Genomic DNA, 20,074 nt, shown 5'->3' with positions numbered 1-20,074 from the left:
GGCGACCGCTTCAATCGTTGGCCTGATTGCTGCCTCCTTCCATCCGTCCTCTCTAAGCATTTGTGTAATTTCGCGCAGGATCTCTTCATCTGATACTCCTGCCTGGTTCTTGGCAGCAGCGTACGCCGCCAGCTCTTCCACATTCAAGTTTGGAACGTTAATCTCCATTGCCTAATTCGTTTTAGACGTCTCGTTCTTTGCCTGCTAATATGCAGGGCTTCCAGTCGCTCTTCGATCCGCTCGCGCAGTCCTTGACTGCGGCCTACTCCTCGTCGGTGAGGACTAGTAGGGCTTACCTTCGGCTGTACTTCTCTTCTAGCTAGTTCTAAACAGCGTTTGGCTGCTATCGTGTCGCGTCCCTAGGAAGACTCGCGTCTTGCCGTCTCGCTCGTGGGATCTCGTCTCTAATTGAGAGTAATCGCACGGCCTGCACCCCGTCCGATAGAGGATCGACAGGACTTCTCACTACAACGTCCGCTTCTAGCTAACTGTACGCTAGGCCCGAGTGGCCTTTAGGTAGTTTATCACGCGACGTTGCGCCTACGGCTCGGCTTTCCAAGACACGGTAGGACTTCCTAGACAAGTCCTGGGCGACTAAATCGCCTACTGTCTCTCACGGCTGAACTTCCTGCGAAGCTCTGCCCTAGGTGTACTGTCTTGCGACAGTCTACCTTCTCGCTGCACTAAAGGCCTTTTGTACCTATTGCAGCACCAACTCTGTGTTACTAGCTCGCACTAACAACACGCTCTAAAACTTAGTTAGAAGATAGTCCGCCTAAGGCTTATGTCTAATTGGGATCAAATACAAAATGTAAGAGGCTACGCTCTAGGGAGCAATCGCGAGGTATACAAGAGGTTGTATTCAATAGAGAGCTATAGAGTCTACTTGCGTGGTGTTTATTTACTTGTCGGAGAAAGGTTGCACCGAGTGTCTGAGCGCGTCGTCTGGGCGCCGCTCAGGCCTCGCACAGATGCCGGGTTGCAGAGTAAGACCTGGCGTCTGCTGCTTGACCGAGATTCCATCGAGGAGCTATCCAAAGGGCGTTCAGCCCGTTACACTGGGCACCCCACCAAACTTCGCGCGACGTTCTGCGCAATTAAGCCACAACAACGTATTAAAATAATATAAAATTAAAATATATAGTTTACTATTTAGCTCTATATAAAGTCTAAGTATATCCTTTAACGTTATACTCTGTGCACGTTAGCGGCGCGCGCTAACGTCACTTACTAGCCTAGTTCTAGCTACCCTCTATAAGTAACCTTTCTACCTCTGCCATAAGCTGCTAAGCCTACTACACCTAGAGTACCCTACTAGAAGCAATATATTAACGCTGTTAATCTTGCTTTTGCTACTAACGCTAGTTCTCTTCACGTAGCTTCTTATTCTCCTCTATAAGTATTATTGCTAATTGCATTACTATCCGTGCGCAGCCAACGAGCTAGTATAGTCAACGAGCCACCCCACCAAGATTAGACAACTAAAAAGATAAGGTTATTAAGCCACCTACAAAAGCTATTATTGTGAGATCTTTTGGTATATTACTATATAGACGCTACTAAAGCGTTTACACTACTTATATCTTACTAGCGTCTTAATTTAGCGGGTGTGTAGGCTAAACTTAGGTAGGAAGGGCGCCTAAGGCGGACCCTTAACTACCTAGCTTAATAGAGCAACAACACAACAACGCTTTGCTAGTTTTTTTACTAGCTTAACTAAGGCTTCTCGCTTACGCTTGTTTACTGTATCGTGAGTTTTTTTTAGTATTGCAGCTTGTTGTTGTTGTTTAAGCGCCTAGGTAGCTGCCTTTTCTTTAGCGCGCTGTTTCTGCTTACGCTTACGCTCTATTTTAGCTTCCTATTAAGCAACTTTTGCAGCTTCTAAAATTTTAAGATTATAGAGCTTTACCACCGCCTTAAGTTCCTTATCCTTAGCTTTTTAGAGTTGTTCCTGCTTCTTTTGCTCTTCTCGTACGCTCTCGCGATACCTGGCTTCGCGGAGCTTTCTTAGGGACTAGAATACTGCTCCACTATGATACTCCTCGCGCTATTAAAGGTCTAGTGTCTTGCTCTTCTTCTTAGCGTTTGTTTTAGTGTTAAGCGAGCGATTGAGATACTTATTCTTATAGTAGAGAAGCTTGTTTTAAACCTATAAAGACTAAAATAAAGCGTTAAGCTGCTAGGCTTTAACTTTTAACTTATCTCTAACTGCAGCGTTAAAAACTTTTCACAGCTTACGCCAGCTATTACTATCGCTATGCTGCCTAATTTCTAGAGTCTTATCTTATTATTACAGGTGTTTGTTAAAGCGTTTTAGGATAACCTAAGTATCTATTAGCCACACCCTAGTAACTTAAAAACTCTTCTTAATAAGATCTAGAGTTTTTATAGAGCTCTAAGCGGGCTAAAAGAGGCTAAAGAACTCTCTTTTTGTTGCCTTTGCCGTGCCGTAGGACTCGTAGAGGTGGCGATTAAGTTATTTTAAGTATACTTTCAACATTAGAGCGAACATAACTACATTAAGTAGCTGCAAGCTATAGGTTGCGTGGGGTGGAAAGATAGCTAACAGGATGCGGTTGCCATTGTAGACATCTATAAAATTAGTTGATACATGGCTGCTGTAGCTATTAAGGATTAGAAGCTAGTAATCCTGTCTTGCTTCTAGCTTCGTGAAGCATTTAAATACCTATTTAAGCCACGCTATACTAATATTATTATTACTCTATCCTATCGCTAAGTTTAAGAAGAAAATCTTATGTTTTGCAACCTTAACAGCGTTAACCTAGCTTAATTAAATCCTAGCAGTGCCCTTATAGATAATAGCGGGCGGCAATACCTTACTAGAAGCGCATACGCAAGCTAGCAGCGTTACCTATTCTCTATTGCTATCCTATATCGCTACCTTAATCTCTTCTAACGCCTATAGTGCCTTAGAAAAGACGCGCTTTATGCGGTTTGTAATGCTAATAAAGAAGCCCTTCTTATCTATATTTTAGGTATTACGCGCGTTAACGTTATACTCTTGTATTTTAGAATGTAATAAGTTAAAGTATAGACTATATCTTTCTTCTAAATTAGCGTTGTAACGTTTGCAATTAATCCTAGTGCTCTATTTAATAGTAAGCTTGTTAGCATAGAAATATAGAAAGCAAGAAACCTAGGCTGTGTAACGGCGCAGGTAAGGCAGGTCGGATCTGTTTCGGTCGTAGGATCACTCAGAGGCATATGGGAGTGCGTGGGATCACAAAGAGCCTAGATTCAACAAGCCACCTATAGGCCTTGTACGAAAGGATATCAAAAGTCTACAGAGCTAGCTACAGGGAGTGTCTCAATATATACCTATCCTAGTCGGGTCCGAATTCGGATCCGACCTCGGGCGAATGGCTGATGAAGGGCGGCAGGTACTTCCTCCGATCCGGCTCTGGGATTGGCTCAATACTTGGCGAAGTTGTAACATCGTTACAGGCTGTGGAAACCTTATTTTTAACTATCGTTGCCGCGAAATTTTGTATCATTTCACGCGTAGGAGGAAGCCCTTAGCAAGTATAACGTTCTATGTACAGCATAAGTTTATACTCTTATTGTAGGTTAAGATTTTAGCGGTCTTAGGCAGCTTATTTAACTTTAGATAGTTGTGCGCCTTTGTGCTATTGCAATAGCGTTATTTAATTAACTTTAAATATTTTTGCAACTTAGCGGTACAAGAATTTATCTCTAGCCTTACGCAATTTAATATATTTAATTGCTTCTTAAATTAGATCTATAGTTGTGGAGTTACAACGCGTTAAAGGTGGGTGGGTTCACGATGCGGCAGTTTGGTGGGGTGGCTCGTTGACTGTACTGGCTCGTTGGCTGCGCACGGATAGTAAGTAGCGCATGGAGGGGTCGCAAGCTTGATTGTAAGATTCCGATTTTGATTCTGCGCAACGACAACTGCAGCGCAAGTACATCGTAGAAGGAGAGAGGACGCGTATCTAGGCTTAAGTATCAATGGGGTCTAGCCATGACCTCAGGGAGCAGCGTACTCGTGACCATTGTCTATAGACCCTCCTTGATTTTAGACCGCTTGTAAGCAACTTCATCCATAGCTGCTGCAAACTCTTTCCAAAGCCTCTTCCTAACAATTTCTTTCATTCGCTGATATCTTCTTGTGGAACTCGTTTCGTGCTCTTCCTTCTGCAGCGACTCGGTACAGTCTGGGCCCCACGTCTTCCAGCACCCTCTGCTCTCAAAACATTCCCAAGGTTCTTTCCCGTATGCAAAACGAATATAAGCGTTCTGCATGCGTCTGGAAAGCTCCAGTTGGCCTGCACCCGGCGTCTCTGGCCAGTTTCCAAAGATATACATCAAATCGTGCGCATGATGTGCAAGACCGAGGCCTTCGCCCGGAATTGTGGACTCCTGATCGAAATGGTACGCATAAGTGGTACTTTTGATCGGAGACCTTTGAGCAGATAACCATGTCGGCATGTGGAAAATCGCGTCGGCAGCCATGAGGCACATGGTATGCTGGATATCTGCTGTGGGAAGCTCGGGGCCGACTTGATAGAGCTTGAGTATCTCAGAGGCAGCATCCGAAGACATATGGCGTAGAAGAACACCGAGGAGATAAGAGCGATCATTGCCGTCCAGAGAAATGTCGTAGCCAAAGATCATACCTTCATCGCGCGCATCACCCACCATGTAAGACTCAAGATCTTGAGGAAATATCTCCGTGGTTCTATCAGGATCGTAGAGAGCCTTGGCGTCTAGAAAGAAGCCATCGTCACAAGGCAGGCAGGAACCTGCTGTGACACCATTGACTGATGATGATAATGCCGCAAGCTGACGCTCAGGCACGGCACGAAGCTTTTGTAGGGCATTTGGAGAGTCATAGGGAATCTTTGCTGCTTTTAGTAGAGCCCGGAACCAGAGTTCATGCTCTGCTTCAGACCAGCAAGGGAACGATATGGCTGTTCCAGACATCGATATGGCACGGCGAAAAGAAACGGGCTCCTTGGCAGCGCATTGAAGGCCTACCGAAGCCCCACCAGCAGAGCATCCAAAATAGTGACATTTTTGCAGTCTCCGCCGAACTCGTGCACGTATCTTTGGATCCAGTTCAAGGCAAGCTGCTGGTCCGTAAGACCAAAGTTTCCGTTTCCAGAGAAGCCATCTCGTTCCAATTCCGTGCGGATGACCTTGGAAGCAAGAAAACCTCCAAATCTCACACGATAACTGATAGTAATTCCTACTACTGGTTTTCCAATTGTAACAGAATGAGACACCAGTCTGCCCATATCATATGCAGGGAGATTGCTGGAGCCGGAGAGAAAAGCGCCGCCGTGTATGAAGACCATAACCGGCCATGGTCCGCCTCTACGCGACATCGAAAGGGGTGGAACTGTGATGTTGACGACGAGACAATTGAGTTCATCCACTGTGGCTTTACCTAGATGCGCAAAGGGAGGTACTGGGAGAAGAGTACTGGGCTCATCATCGAAGGTAAATTCAGGGGGACTTGGAGGAGATGGTCTAGGGAAAGAAATGATTTAGTAAGAGATCATGAATCACAATATGTGAATGCGCACCCAAGTACTGTACCATCATGGTATGAGTCTTCCCAGGAAGTAGCCATAGTAGCCCGTGTCCATCTCTTTGAGAGCCTCCCGTATGGAATTCCAAAGAATTGCCTTACGCCGCTCGATAGAACAAGTCCTCTCGCATCTCCAAGTCCTTGAATGTGAATGGTAGTGGTGCCCGTAGGCTTCGGGCTGTCCATTATCGCAGGATGCCGACAATAATTTGTGTATGTAGAATAATGATATGCAGCCCGAGGAGCTTTCGTGGTTCAAAAATCATCATATTTATCCTAAATAGAGCACGTAGAGCGCACGACGCATGTTACACACAAAATACCCCGACGGCTGTATAATCTCTGTATAATATTTGGTCTATCTAGAATATATGTACACACAAAAAGATATAGTAAAATAAAAACTTGCTAGCGCTTTAGTAAACAGCTTTATCTAGATAGTACATTATGTTAGCGTCTGCTAGTCTTGTTCTTGCCAGTCTTCCTATCCTCCTAAAAGAGCACAGAGAGCACACTATTGCCATGTGATTACTGATCCAAAGTGAATAGCTGTACGGCCATGTAGCGATTGCCGGCAAACTATAATAGAAACTAACCCAATACTACTTTGTGTTACGTACTACATTGCTGTATGTCTAGTTAGCTTCTTCACCGCCTTCCAAGTCAGCTTTAAGTGTATAAACCGCGCTTTTGCTCTAATAGAAAACGAAAATTCATGTTACAGGTGTGCTATTCTTTCCTACTACTAACTACCCACTTTCGCTTACTTCGTGCCTATTAACTAGTCCCAGATTGAAAATTTACCCCAACAGTTCTCAGGATGACCGTTGTTGCACGCTTGTTTCCACTCACAGTTATTCCATTCATAATTAACTGGATCCCTAACCTCACAGTAGTAGCGTGCATTACTATCGAATTTTCTCACAAACCCATCTTGCGATCCGACGCAGAGATTCCAAGTTGCTACGTCGTCGAAACCATCGTTGGTGTCATTATCAGAGCAGGCGCAGTACTGGTAACCAGCACAGGCATGGATCTTAGCTGATCCAACTGCGATGATGTAGATAATAGCGACACGAAGACCCTGAGTAATTATCAGCTCTATACAGCAGAGAAGACTTGTAAGGCATAGTAGCGATACCTTCATTATTCAAATGTTGAGTTCGATTGATAGTACAAATAGTAGTAGGGCGTTGGCTTTGATTTGTTGAATGGGCAAGGGGGCCTTAACAATATTTACTAGTGTTTTCCTCTACGTAACTAGAGAGGTAGAAGTAGTTAATAAATAGAAAGTGCGGGAATTATTTCTAGAGAGAGAGTAAGCAGTAAGACAAAAAATTTTCATACGATCTGTTGAGAGATGGCTACATTCGGACCGGATCTGGTATATACGGTATCTAAATAAGTTCACTAATATTGTATGTATTTTTCAGATTTGTGTGAGTATCTTCTATTTCTTAGTATAGCCTTATTTCTTCTCTAATAGCTGTACCTTCGCCACCAAACGTTGTTTACAATGCCTCTACCTCTATCCTGGGCGTAGTTATTAGATAGGCCCTTTGAACTTCTCTCCATATCCTCTACCTGTGACGATATCCAGCTCAGCTCCACCTAGACCACCACGTGCCCAAAAAGGTACAGTATGCTGCATTAGCAGTATCTAGAGCCGAACCATGTATGTCGTGACACTACCACTGACTGTATCGGTTCAGAGCCAATTCAGTTCACTATCTTATACTTAAGCTAATTGGTTTATTCTTTGATGTTAGTACTAATAGAACTCAGTAGTGTACTACAGCTATATATAATGATGCTGTACATTTTACTTGAAGAGAGAGGGGAGTTGATTGATATTTCTACTCCTTATGCTCATAGCATATCTAGATTACTACTATTATACTGCTAATCTGATCAGTTCAAATACACTAAAATCCTTTACTAAGTGCATAAGATATAGGGTATTGAACTTCACTACTACTACTAAATATCGTGTACTATACTACGTTGTGAAAGCCGCAGTGTCCGCACGTGAAGATCAGTCTTAAAACAAACGACGGAATTGTATCCCCTTCTCGGAATAGCTAATTGTTTGCCACAGAGAAGGACCGAGCAGACGCGTATGTCTTCTTGCTCGTCGGCTTGGAATTAAATTGGCCGGGAAGCTTTGAGCACGGGATACACGGGCACTATGTTATGCGACCCGTTCTGGCGATTTATATTCCCTTACAGACTATTCCCTAGAGTTAACAGCAGGCTCTATCAATAATTATAGTTGTAGCCCTGTCATAGCTGGCCTGTTCCTGTATTTCTTCTGGCTCGTTTCTCACGGCAAAAGCTATTCGCCCTGCTGCCAAGACAGCATCATCCTGCTAGTAAGCAGGGATGCGCATTAATGCGGGGATAGTTGGCATTCTACCCCTGCTTTCCACCATTATTTCAAGTTCTGTTTTAATGGTGCAAGACTAACGGCTTTATAGATAAAGACTAGCTGTGTTAAGCAACTCGCAATAACTACCGCGCGGCTACATTACTGTAAGTAACAAAACGTACCGCTCATATTCGGGCCAAGCCTACTCATGCGCACCTCTGCTTACTCGTGGGGCGATACTATCTCAGTGGCAAGGCGAATGACTTTTGCTGTTTCTAACTGCATATTCTTCGCTAACAACTCTGTTGACCTTGTGAGCCAAGGCTTTTCTTTCCTATGCTCAAGAACCTAGTGATATGAAATTTGCCCTCTGTTGATACATCAATAATGGTAATCAAGCTATATCCTATAAGAATACTACTCGACGATCTCCTTGGACAGGTACACGGTGGTTTGCGAGGACATCCCTGCAAGCTTTAATATCTAGACAAGAAGTACCGTGTCATATTTTATGCAGATTAAGATCGACTCAGTTGAATTGTTTTCATAGGGCTAGAACCAATATTTACGTCCTTCTCTTTCAGGAAATCAGTTATTACTTGGCCGGATACTGCTATTCCTAGTAAAGACACCCGAACTTTACTAATATATTATCCTCAGTCCTCCCATCATCTTCACTTCACATTCCACTTCCTTAACTACATCTTGATTAATTACTCAGCTACGATCTCGTCAAGTAACTATAATGTACGCTTCTACTATCGTCTTCGCCCTCGCGGCCGCCACTAGCATCCTTGCTGCCCCTGCGCCTCAAGCTGTTCCACCTCTTGGCACCTGCCCAACTTGGGATGGTATCTATGGCAACCCTGGTGGTTTAAACTGCTGCGTCTACGCTGGTGGTCCCGTAAGTCCTATTTTCCACACTATGCCAACACAAAGTAGGCTAATACCCATCCTCTACTTATAGACATCGTGCTGCATGAACAATTCTCCCAATTCTACATACATCCCTGAATTCAACTATACGTATCTCTCTTGCCAGTCGCCCTGGTTCGCGGATATAAACAAATTCTATGAATTCAACACTTGCAACATCCCTGGCAACTCTGGACTTGCTAGATGCGTCGGGGTCCCTATTGTCATACATTACTGAACCAGTAAACAGTAGTATGGGCTAGTTAGTTATATGAGTAATTATTTCTTTTAATATGAATATAATACCTACTAAGAACTCTGTGGGTTTGAAAATAGAGAAATCAAAGAATGATTGATGAATAGCTTTTCGTATCTTGTGTATCGAATATAGAAGCTTTGTATGGTAAATCTCTCACGCATCTCTCTACAAGATCACGTTTCTCTAGGCCTCTATTAATAACATCAGGTGACCTAGACTTTGATTTCTTATTGTTCTTATCAGGAGGCGTTATAGATTGGCGGCGGTACATTCAGCCCCTGATTTAAACCTCGAGCAGCAATAGATACTGGTATGGTTGCCAAGTGTCTAAGAAGCTACCAGGAGCACAAATAGACCTTTACACAATGATAATATAGAGCCGCCCAATTCTATTGCTAACAATATAGAGAGCCTGGTCCTCAAAACATCGAGCCAGAAACTTGGATGAACCACGTTCTTCGCAACGCAAATACAAAGCGATTTATTTCTATACAGTGATGGGTCTTCACTTACCGAATTCATGCATAAGGTCATCGCGGGGCAGCTTGGATCTTCCTCGAGCTGAAACCTCTAAGCGCTCGCCTAGGTAATCATGCTTTTCGCTGTCTTGTCCTGCAATTTTCCTGGTTCCAAGTGTTCTTCCAGAATGTTCCACTACTGCATCATCAATGTAGCCTAGCAATCGTTATCTAATTTAGATCTCAATGACAATTGACAGTTATCTGAAACTAAGGCGGTTTATTTAATTAATTGGGTGAGCCATTATCTCCCCGTAAATAGTGTGAGTACAAGGCCGCCGGCTTAACCACTTTTGTATCCAGCCCGAGATACCCAAATTTTAAGCTTCTTGTCTTTTCGAGGCAAGTAGATAAGACGTCTACAATATATCTTAGACATAAAAAGAGGGTTCGCTTGATAATACAAACAGTGATATGCAGGTTGCATGGAACCGAGATTTGCTTTATCGCGACCGACAACCGCCTTCTTCGTGGGAACCAATCCTCCTAACCGAAGATTTCCATTTAGTTAGTGTGGTGGAAGGGAACAAGTTGCAAGCAAAATTTATTATTAGAGACGATATATTTGACACATGTGGCAATACAGAGGTGTCGGATAAGGCGGTCACGGTTAAGACTATTCTTGGCCCTTTAGGGCAAGAGGATGTTGATATCCTACGCTGTGTAGGCCTCAATTATGCGAAACACAGTAGGCAATGAATATCGGCTGCAGTCAGACTTCGCTAATCCATGCAGTTCGCGAAGCCGGTCGAACTCCGACCCATTCCCATTCATCGTTTTCAAACCATACAGCTTATTCAAGATCATGGCCAAGATGTATGTAGTAATCCCCACGATTGCACAAGACAGCTAGGTCAATGATGAAGGAGAGCTCGTCCTAGTCGTTAGTAAAATACTAAAAATGTTCCTTTGGAGCAACCAGTTGATGACGTGGCTGCCTACACTGCAGGAAACCATATTTCGTCACGAAAGCTCCAGCGTAATCCCAAGCTCTCACGAAATGTGCCGCAATGGGGGTTTTCCAAAGTTTTCGACACCTACGCTCCTCTTGGGCTAGCTCTTATCTCATCCTCGCTTATTGGCGACCCCAGAGAGTTGCGCTTGCAGACTATTGTCGATGGCAAACTTAGGCGAGAAGAATTTCTAAGTGATTCGCTATTCGAATGCGCCTGTCTAGTCTACTATCTATCTCAGGGCACAATCTTACGAAAAGGCTCCGTTATTGTGACCGCACTCCAGGATGTACGCACATGCAATTCCCGAATTTCGACCTACTAATCTCTTTACAGACACTGGGCTGGTCTCAGACCACCAAAGTCCCTGATACTAGGTACAATCATGCATGTACATATCAATAAGATAGGAACCTTGAAGAATACCGCACATTTTGCTCGATAGATTGAATCCCAAATGCGTATTTGTACCATTGTGTTACTTTGAATCTGTTACCTTGAATCAGCGTAACAATAATGTTGCGATGCATATGCTGAAAACGCGATTGAGGGTGTTTTAGTATGATTCGTTTCTAATCAGTTCAACAAACTTCGCTTTTCCAAGAGATTTAGTCAGATACAAGGGACTCCAGATCCTGTCCCTTGTATCGATAGAACCCCAGCGCTTTGATCATAGGTCCATCATGGATCCTATACAAGTACGTCGTTTCATTGCTGTCAGCGTGATGCTGATAATCATGCCATGATGGAACACAGAATGTGTCTCCTTTCTTCCAAGCATAATCTCTCCCATCAATCGTGGTGCGCCCTGAACCTTCAATGACGTGGAAAATTGAGGAAGTGGTCTCCTGTACAGATTTTCCTGACTTCCCTGCAGGAATCCGGGTTGCAGAAGCGCCCAGAGTACGACTAACTAGAGCAAAGAATCAGCTTTCCATTCAGCTCTTCCACAGGGAAAAAAGGCTCACTTTCGGACCCATCTGGTTTCAAATACGGGAGTTCGGTCACTGCTTCAGCAGCCTCATCCAGCTGCTGCTTCATTTCCGACCAGGGGAATACGATTGGTGAGGTTGAGCTGTCGACATCCTGGGCAGGGTATCGAGGATCGGTGTAATGCTCGACAAAGTGCACAGGATAGTGTACAAAATTTGGCAGGTCCAATCCATCAAGCCATATCATCGGACCAGAGCCGTCTTTGCCGTGGTCATGCCAGTTCCACGTGGGCGTTAGAATAACATCACCTCGTTGCATCTTAATTCGCTTTCCATGCACAGCAGTAAATCCGCCTTGCCCTTCAATGATGAAACGACAGGCAAAAGCAGTGTGGCGATGTGCTGGCGCTGTTTCATTAGGCATGACCAGCTGAAGACCGCCATAAATGGTATCCGTGGTGAACGGAGCATCTGCATCAGTGTCAATTCGGAATGATACAAGTGTATCTCCAATGAAGGCATACCACGAGCTGGATTGATGAGCATTAGCACTCGGCGCTCAGCTTGCTTCTCGGTGACAAGATTTCCAGCTTCTAAGAGCTTGGGCCTTATCTTCGCATAGTCCCATACATGCGGCTTGCATTTTGGATTTGGTAGTGGGGGGTTCAAGCGAGCCATTTGTACCCAAAGGGGCTTTGTCTGAAGCTCCTCCGCTGCTTTTAGCAGGTTCTCCACGGCAGGTGATGTTTCATCGTGATGTTGTGGGGCCATGTCTTGGAAATTCATGAATAACTGATGGCTAAAGAAGATCGAAGTCAAATACTGTTCACTCACAGCTGGAACGAGGCATCAGATCTGTGAGTATCTACTCCTTATCATCGGGCCATCCACCTGCAGTCCTACATAGCATTGTCAGCATGGGTAAGATGCCGCACATCCGGACTTACCGGATGTGTCTCATGGTGGTTCGGAGTTAGCAAGTCAACGAGAGCACAGCAAACTGCGGCAGTACTGTACCTCGGCAGTCAGCTGCAGCCTGCAGATATTGACGGGGAGTTAAGTAACTTTGTTCCGACCGAAGAGCAGCCGCGCCCAGATGGCGGCATTATTGCGTGAACAAACTGCGGGGTATGCGTGTCTCATGCGGCCTTTCGTTAAATCCGCGGTGTGCTGCTGCAACGCGACCGCCGGGCGGTGGTCATCCTTCACTATCTTCCAACCTCCAACACCTTGGGTCGGGACGATATTCCGGTCCCACAGGGCGATGGCGTCTGCATCCACAAGCGGGAATCGCCGCGCAGCCAATACCGACCCACGAGCCAATGACGGGGCCCCAACAAGGCCAGCGAAAAGGAATAGGATCATAATTGCATGCACAAGCTGCAGACAGCGCAAATCACGTGTAAGTGACAACACTCTGCGTCTGTGCTCCTGGACTGCAGCCCTGTCGCGTCATCTCTGCTAATTGTTAGGTGGCCCTGCTAGTGTGATGGACTACGGCCAAGGTGCTCCACTTGCAGAGACTACGGCCTTGACTGTGTATATTCCAATACCAGCACTCTGACCAAAAATTCCGCCTCCAAAGAGTTAGCATATACTAGCCGATTAAACGGCCATGGCAGCGGTTGTTTGGAGCTGACCTTAACGCAGACTCATTGACGCCCTCCAGGCTCGTCTCGCATGCCTCGAGAGTGGTTTTACAGGATTATCTACCAGAGTGAGCAAGATTGAAGATTTGCAAAGCGAAAAGGCTACACATGTAGCCCATTCGTCTATACTCCTCAGCAATGCTCCGCCTCAGCAGCCAGAAGGCAGTGCGGGCAATATACCCGAGCTAGAAGATCCGGCTGATGGAATGGGCTCAATGGTTTTCACAGAGGAACAGAACTCTGGATATTTTGGTGACGACATTCTTGCTGAAAGCTCTGTGTCCTGGGGAACTAACTGAAATCTTAGGTCCCTCTTCCAATATCGCATTCACACGCCGCATTGTTCGATCAACAACCACCATTCTGAAGAATGCAGCCTCTGCTGGTACTCCGATATCTCCAGAGGACTATATTATTACAAGCCACGCTCTGCGTATATCTCGGCCCACGTCACCGATAGCTGTGCATGCTTACAATTCTGGCGCTGTCTCAATTGGCACTGAACCATTTATACTGCCACCTCAGGGAGAGACTCTTCATCTCATAGAGCTTTACTTCAGTGCGACTGGCATTCTTTTCCCGTACATTGATAAAGAAAGCTTTCTGCAGACTTACCAGCAGCTCTCTTTGATGGACATCGTCTCTGTGCGGAGATCATGGCTTGGTCTGCTCAACGTAGTGCTTGCAATGGCAACAACCGCCAATACGGGTCACGACACAACGCTTTCTGCACAGGAGCGTGCATCCAAGTCGGATGTCTTCTTTCGTCGCGCTTGGATGCTTTGTGATCGACAGATACGGCACGGCGCCAGTCTCGAAATTGGTATGCAAAGGATATCCATGCACTCGCCATTCACATACTAACGGCAGATCATTAGTGCAACTTCTGCTGCTGATGAGCCAGTACCTTCAAGGTTCTGAGCGTTCGATCGAGACGTGGAATATCCATGGCCTTGCTGTGAAAGCGGCTTATCAATTAGGCTTACACTCTTCTGACGCTCTCCGACAATACCCGCCTCTGGAGCGCGAGTTTCGCAAACGAACTTGGTATGGATGTGTCATGCTTGATAGGTAAGTGTCATCAACAATTTCAAGGTCGATTTTAACTTGAGTAGAACACTGAGTATGACCATGGGACGACCCGTGTCTATCCCAGAGCAGTATGTCAAAATAGAACTGCCCCAACCGCTTGCCGAATCGCCATCGGAGGACGAAGTCAGCGTACAGCTGTTCACGGCGACAATGTCAGTCGAGCAACATAACTTGCGTAAATCGCTTTACTGACATTCCACAGAACTCTTTATCGGATCATGACTGATATCTTCGATGTCCTATATGGCAGCAATCTAGGGTGTGTGGATCATGTGGACATTTTCGAAAATGCATCCTATCTCCTGAAATGCGAGCAAAGATTCTTTGTGTGGCAGCGCGACTTGCCAAGGTCAATATCTTTGATTGGATCAAATGAACTGGAATACGAGCCGAACGAGTTTACAATTACGCGATTACGCGTCATCTTGACTTTAAGATTCCTCAACCTCCGCATACTTGCTCACAGGCCACTCTTGTGCATGTACCTTGAGAGTTTGGGTGCGTCACAAGTAGATCCGTTGCAGCTAGCTACCTTGCGGCAGGTTAGTGCCAATAGTGTCCAGCTTTGTGTCCAATCTGCAACCATGATCGTCAACATCACCAGTTGGGCCTTGAAACATAGCAGTCCCCCTCGCTATCTGCTTGGTGCGTGGTGGTTTTCTCTTTATTACAGTAAGTCATTCAGCGCCACAGACTCCCGCCAACATTCTAAACTCACTTTTACAGCCTTCAATGCGTCGCTTGTATTATATTCTGCTCTACTCATCCAGCACCAGACAAAAACGTGCAATCTGCCGTTGGGAATGGAAGAGCTGAATGTTTCCATGGAATCCCTTCGACAGGCAACTGAATGCCTTTCCATGATATTTCGCGGGAACAGGATGGCAGAAAAGTGTGTGCGGTATGTCTCTGCACTGTCGAACTGGCTGTCGGTGATATGTAAGAACGCCTCTTCTCGCTGTACATACGCTTTTTGACCTGTTGTATAGATATGACAGACAGAAACTCTGGGTTTGACACCTCTGGACTGCCTGATGACCTATTCGAAAGGTTCAGCACACATGGGTATTCCGACAGTGCACGGTCCCACGATAACCTACATTTCTTCGACTCTACTGACGCACACCTGGGGCTTGGCTCAAATGAACTCTTAAACCCGGCTGATTCCACTTTCATGAGCAGATACACAGGCTCACATTTGACATGAATTGCGCTTCCAAAGTGAGAGCATTATCAACCGATGGAGCGGAATGATTCTAGTTTATGTAATCAGACAACTACATGTCTACGGCTCCCTTCATACTATAACTTGCCAATCCCAATCAGTATGTCTTCTCTACATTGAGCTCGGCCACAGCTGTATCCCAAGCCTGTTCCATTACTTGCTCCGCATCATAGCCGTACGCCCACCAATAGGTCGTCGGATCGCTCCACTGGTTTGCGCTGCTCGTATACGCTAGGCCAGCAACCTCGGCCGCCATAGAAGCATCTCGTGCCGTTTGCTCTGGCCCATCAGCAAAGTGCCAGAGAATTCCATTTATAGCGCTTGCATCCATCATATCTCCAGTGCGCTTGATGCGCTCCTTTTGAAATACGCGCAGTGCTAGCGGGATCTCTTCTACGCTGGCAATGTGATTCAAAACGGTAGCAAGAGCAGCGCCATCTTCCACTGCCATGGCTGCCCCTTGCGACATGTATGGCAACATCGCGTGAGCCGCGTCGCCAATAACAATCAGTTTTGAAGATGACCACGAAGGGAGCTTACGGCCACTTCGTAGAGGCCATTTTGTGCACGTGTCAATCAGTGAGAGGACCTTGGTAATGCTATGTAGATATTTAGTGGCATATCGTTGCTTAAGAGTTGTGAATATCACCTTGGATCCCATCCACTGAATTCTTCCTGGACATGCTGCTTAGTGAACTTTTCGGTGGTCCAAGTCGCTGGATCCGAATGATCGACGTGAGAAAGAACCATGTTGAAAGATTCGCCTGCTGTGATTTGATAGGTCATGATGTGCCTTTTCTCGCCGATCCTGAAAGTCTTTAGCGCTGCGCCAGGCTTTTATTCACCACACTTACCAGATGTTGACGTCGGGCTGTTCAAGAAGCCATGCTAGATCGGGCTCCTTCTTCATTTTCTCCACTGGTACAGTTGCTCGATACACTGCAAATCCGCCGAACTCAGGCTCATAGTTCATTTCGGGGTAGAGTGTTGTTCTAGCCTTGGACTTGATCCCTTGAAAGCGTTAGTCAATGCGTACTTAACGATGGCAGGGTTGTGAAAGTCTGTTCCATACCATCTGCAGCAACCACAATATCGCCAGTTACGATGGATCCATCTGCCATCAAAACGGACCCATTCTGGGCATCATAACTGACAACTGCCTTGTTGAGCTCTATCGTAACACCTAACTCTTTTGCTCGCAGGCACATGGCTTCGTGAAAGTGGGCCCGATGCACAACATAATACGGTACGTCAAAATCAGCCTGGAAAGAATGGCCCAGTCTGGTGCGCCCTATAACCTTCCCATTCTGCCACCGTCGGATATTCATATCCTCAGGCTGCACTAGGAATTTTCGTAAGTGCTCGTGCACGCCCCAGCGGTGAAGCAACCGTCCAGAATTTGGTGGTATTTGTATTCCGGCACCAACCTAGATCCATGTTTTAATATTGCAATGACTCAAAAAGATTTCACTCATACTTCACCCAGTTGAGGCGCTTGCTCTAGAATCACGACTGAGTGTCCTCTTCTTGATAGTGCGATAGCGGTCGCTAAGCCTCCCAGACCAGCGCCGACAATTACAACCTTTAGCTTCAATCGTGCTTGACATGCCGGTTGTTCTTTGATGTATGGCTCATTGCTATCCCGTGATTGGATACCAGAGCTGATATGCTGAAGAAATCTGAGGGATTGAGTGGGGTAGCCTGGCAAGCTCGGCGTAGGCGTGAGCGGTGAATTTTTGTTGCTTGGGTCGAGTTTAGGAGATGTTGCAGTTCCATTCGGAACAGAATTGCGAGTACCGTTGATTGTATTGCAAGTAGCTGTCATGGCAGTGGGAATAGGCTGGTTAAATTATGGCAATCAAGGGGCTAACAGCAGTTGATCCTGAACTTTTGATTACCTGCAGACAGCGTATCGATTCTCAAGTTTTCTCTTAGCAGCCCTAAGGCAAGTCGTTGTTACTTGACTGCATGTGTTTTAGCAGCCCCAATGTCGCTTTTCTGAAAGTGCGGGGAGAAAGGAAGCGTGTGCGGAGTTAGGATGTCGATAAAACCTATTTTGCCACATACTCCTGCTCCCTCTGATATGCACCTGAGGGCTGTGCTTCTTCCGGAGCCAATCGGTTTCAAACACGGCATTATTGCATACGACCCCGCACATTTTGGAATGAAGATTCCGTCGGAGCCGAGCCACCCTCAGTTTCGTTTCTCGCCATATTACGAACAGAATAAAATTGCATCGTAATGGCTTCACCCTTATCCTAGCCAGATCAACTTGAACTAGCGTCAAAATATTAGGTCGTGTTCAACCATGCGTGGAACTCGAGCGACTTCAGCACCAGCGATGGTGGGGGGTGATGCAGAATCAGCTGGTGTCAGCAGCTAACCTTTCCTGGCTGTTCAACCTCATCTGAATGCCCGGATATATTTCTTCTATAATATGATCACCATGTACCATTGCGCGGTGTAGTTATCCGCTTCTAGCTTCAAACCTAACTCCCCGATTGTGCGGTTGCGACGTTTCCGCCCCGCATGTGCAATCAACGTGGAAACCTTCCGATTCAGGAATCGCCATGGCATTACTACAATGCCGGAAATCAGCAAGAGTACCACCTGTGTTATATGACTTGCATCCAAAGATCATTCGCGCCCATTCAGCTCGAACAAAACATCACCACGGATGCGCGGGAATTCTTCCAGTCCACAGCACAGGAGGAACACGCGCAGCGCCAGTGTTGCCTTTCTCATTCTCTTGATTCGCACGGACTATAACGACGATGCATTCGATCTATGATGGTTGCTTCGTCTGGGCGAACCCATTTTATTGGAATCCGACACAAGTCCTTGCTGTCATTCTCATTCTCATCGTTAGACGCCCGAATGTGCATCTTACATGGATTAATGGCTAATTTCTTTCTTCCAGGTTGCCAAAATAGTAACGGAGCACTTTCTTTCACCGCTCCACAATATTCATGGGCCATTCTCGGCCAAGTATTCAGCAATATGGTTGGCAAAGCAGTGTCGAAAAACACGGCGATCAGCTGCTGTCATGGAACAACACAAAATACATGGCGACTTTGTCCGCATTGCGCCCAGCCACGTTTCAATCAACAACCCTGAAGCCGTCAACGTCATCTACGGCCACAAATCCGGTTTTGTGAAGAGTGTTTTCTACGATGCATTCCTTCAGGTCACACCAGTCGTTTTCAACGTCAGAGATGTAGATGAACACCAACGGAAGAGAAAATACCTGAATCCCGCATTTTCCGCACGGGCGCTTTCTGATTTCGAGCCGTACATGGACGCTGAGTTGCTGGCATGGAAGACGAGGCTCTTGGGAATGGTGAAGGGAGACCGTGCCGTGATAGACTTTGTCACTTGGAGTATGAAAGGCAGGATTTCACATCTTGGTCACGAATACTAACAATTATCCAGCCAACTATCTTGCTTTTGACATCATAGGTCGTTTTGCCTTTGGTTCTTCATTTGGATTTATCGAAAAAGGAGAAGACCCATACAATCTCATTGCCACGATTGATAGACGAGGAGAGGTTTTCAATGCTCTGGGCTCACTTCCATCCTACATTCGTCCGTTGATGAAGTACAACTTTCTTGATTCCTTCTGGAGCGCTGGTCTGCGCGCAAGAGCCAATCTGGAAAGCATTGGCCGAGCAGCATACCAGCGACGAAAAGACAATAAGAATCCTGAAAAGGATCTTTTGTCCTATCTTTTCCAAGCCAAGGATGTTAATGGAGCAATTCAGGAGCAAGAGATGATTGCTGAGTCGATCAGCTTCATTGTCGGAGGAAGCGACACGACTAGCAGCACAATAACGAACTTTATAGATATCGTATCGCGAGACCCTGCTATCCAGAAGAGGCTACAGGCTGAACTGGATGAGGCTTTTCCCGGAATGCAACACGACGACTGGGTAGCTCCCGATAAAGTTGTCCAAAATCTTCCATTGCTAGTTGCCACACTCCGTGAGGTCATGCGAATCCGGCCAACCAGCGCAACAGGACTCGAGAGAGTTGTCCCTGAGGGCGGAAAGACTATTGCTGGTGTTTATTTCCCTGCAGGTGTAAGTGTGCCCGCCAAACCCAAGGTTTTCATGCTAACTAGATCTGTCGGACCAACCGACCGACCAACCACCAACTTCGAGTTTTCTGGAAACCGCTAGAAAAGCACGCTATCTAAGAGAACCGACATAAAAGTCTATGCAGATAATCAAGCTGCTCTACTTAGGTTAAAGACTGCTTCTAATAATCCAGGCCAAGAATGGCAAATTAGATGTATAAAGGCAACAAAGAAACTAGAGGAGATAGGTATACGCCCTAGCCTCTACTGGGTACCAGGCCACCAAGACATCCCTGGGAACGAAAAAGCAGACGCCCTAGCTAAAGAAGCTACTGAGCTAGACCCTCCTTCTACTAGCAAAACTAGCCTAGCTATTACTAGCTCGCGAATTAAGCAGCTAGGAGAGAGAGAATGGCTAAGCCAACTTGAACAGTATAGGAAAAAAGCCACTAGCAAGAATCCACAAACGTACGCAGCAAAATACAAGTAGGAAGATAAGAAAGCAAATCGCTA

At 45.9% G+C, this 20,074-nt stretch overlaps 7 protein-coding genes across 7 annotated transcripts; 3 read left to right on the top strand and 4 right to left on the bottom strand.

The window, feature by feature from the left end:
• Nucleotides 1-2,476: 2,476 nt before the first annotated feature.
• Nucleotides 2,477-2,641, bottom strand: SETTUDRAFT_85328 (uncharacterized protein; the record flags this gene model as incomplete). Its single annotated transcript, XM_008022202.1, has 1 exon — nt 2,477-2,641. A coding segment is annotated over one exon (165 nt), but the record flags the coding sequence as incomplete, so codon positions are not given.
• A 1,397-nt stretch (nt 2,642-4,038) lies between these two features.
• On the bottom strand, nt 4,039-5,761 carry SETTUDRAFT_153080 (uncharacterized protein; the record flags this gene model as incomplete). The annotated part of the gene is made up of 3 exons (XM_008022835.1): nt 4,039-4,995; nt 5,031-5,514; nt 5,571-5,761. The coding sequence occupies 3 exons, from the start codon at nt 5,759-5,761 to the stop codon at nt 4,039-4,041; spliced, it is 1,632 nt and encodes a 543-aa protein (XP_008021026.1).
• Nucleotides 5,762-10,049: 4,288 nt separating this feature from the next.
• SETTUDRAFT_30565 (uncharacterized protein) lies at nt 10,050-10,993 on the top strand (the record flags this gene model as incomplete). Its single annotated transcript, XM_008022048.1, has 4 exons — nt 10,050-10,323; nt 10,371-10,451; nt 10,558-10,877; nt 10,925-10,993. The coding sequence occupies 4 exons, from the start codon at nt 10,050-10,052 to the stop codon at nt 10,991-10,993; spliced, it is 744 nt and encodes a 247-aa protein (XP_008020239.1).
• A 92-nt stretch (nt 10,994-11,085) lies between these two features.
• On the bottom strand, nt 11,086-12,291 carry SETTUDRAFT_40944 (uncharacterized protein; the record flags this gene model as incomplete). The annotated part of the gene is made up of 3 exons (XM_008022110.1): nt 11,086-11,501; nt 11,557-11,991; nt 12,045-12,291. 3 exons carry the CDS (start codon nt 12,289-12,291, stop codon nt 11,197-11,199), a joined length of 987 nt encoding a protein of 328 aa, XP_008020301.1. The 3' UTR covers nt 11,086-11,196.
• A 493-nt stretch (nt 12,292-12,784) lies between these two features.
• Nucleotides 12,785-15,468, top strand: SETTUDRAFT_153078 (uncharacterized protein; the record flags this gene model as incomplete). The annotated part of the gene is made up of 9 exons (XM_008022834.1): nt 12,785-12,922; nt 13,006-13,106; nt 13,171-13,421; nt 13,477-13,992; nt 14,048-14,240; nt 14,285-14,413; nt 14,464-14,933; nt 14,988-15,200; nt 15,251-15,468. 9 exons carry the CDS (start codon nt 12,785-12,787, stop codon nt 15,466-15,468), a joined length of 2,229 nt encoding a protein of 742 aa, XP_008021025.1.
• A 42-nt stretch (nt 15,469-15,510) lies between these two features.
• Nucleotides 15,511-17,432, bottom strand: SETTUDRAFT_162600 (uncharacterized protein). Its single transcript, XM_008022833.1, has 5 exons — nt 16,964-17,432; nt 16,559-16,913; nt 16,341-16,497; nt 16,136-16,294; nt 15,511-16,085 (listed from the first exon to the last, which is right to left on the bottom strand). The coding sequence occupies exons 1-5, from the start codon at nt 17,309-17,311 to the stop codon at nt 15,584-15,586; spliced, it is 1,521 nt and encodes a 506-aa protein (XP_008021024.1). The 5' UTR covers nt 17,312-17,432; the 3' UTR covers nt 15,511-15,583.
• Nucleotides 17,433-18,058: 626 nt separating this feature from the next.
• SETTUDRAFT_40941 (uncharacterized protein) lies at nt 18,059-19,664 on the top strand (the record flags this gene model as incomplete). Its single annotated transcript, XM_008022109.1, has 3 exons — nt 18,059-18,350; nt 18,407-18,866; nt 18,919-19,664. Exons 1-3 carry the CDS (start codon nt 18,261-18,263, stop codon nt 19,662-19,664), a joined length of 1,296 nt encoding a protein of 431 aa, XP_008020300.1. The 5' UTR covers nt 18,059-18,260.
• Nucleotides 19,665-20,074: the final 410 nt, after the last annotated feature.

The sequence above is a fragment of the Exserohilum turcica genome (assembly GCF_000359705.1).
Source record: "Exserohilum turcica Et28A unplaced genomic scaffold SETTUscaffold_1, whole genome shotgun sequence".
Taxonomy (NCBI): Eukaryota; Fungi; Ascomycota; class Dothideomycetes; order Pleosporales; family Pleosporaceae; genus Exserohilum; species Exserohilum turcicum.
Note: the sequence above shows the minus strand (reverse complement) of the source record. Positions and strands in the feature narration are given on the sequence as shown.

Coding starts and splice junctions, on each gene's coding strand:
- SETTUDRAFT_162600 (XM_008022833.1), bottom strand. CDS start 17,311: ATGACAGCTACTTGCAATACAATCAACGGTACTCGCAATTCTGTTCCG. Junction 16,914..16,963: donor AAGCGCCTCAACTGGGTGAA/GTATGAGTGAAA, acceptor ACATGGATCTAG/GTTGGTGCCGGAATACAAAT. Junction 16,086..16,135: donor TTCAGTGGATGGGATCCAAG/GTGATATTCACA, acceptor ATATCTACATAG/CATTACCAAGGTCCTCTCAC.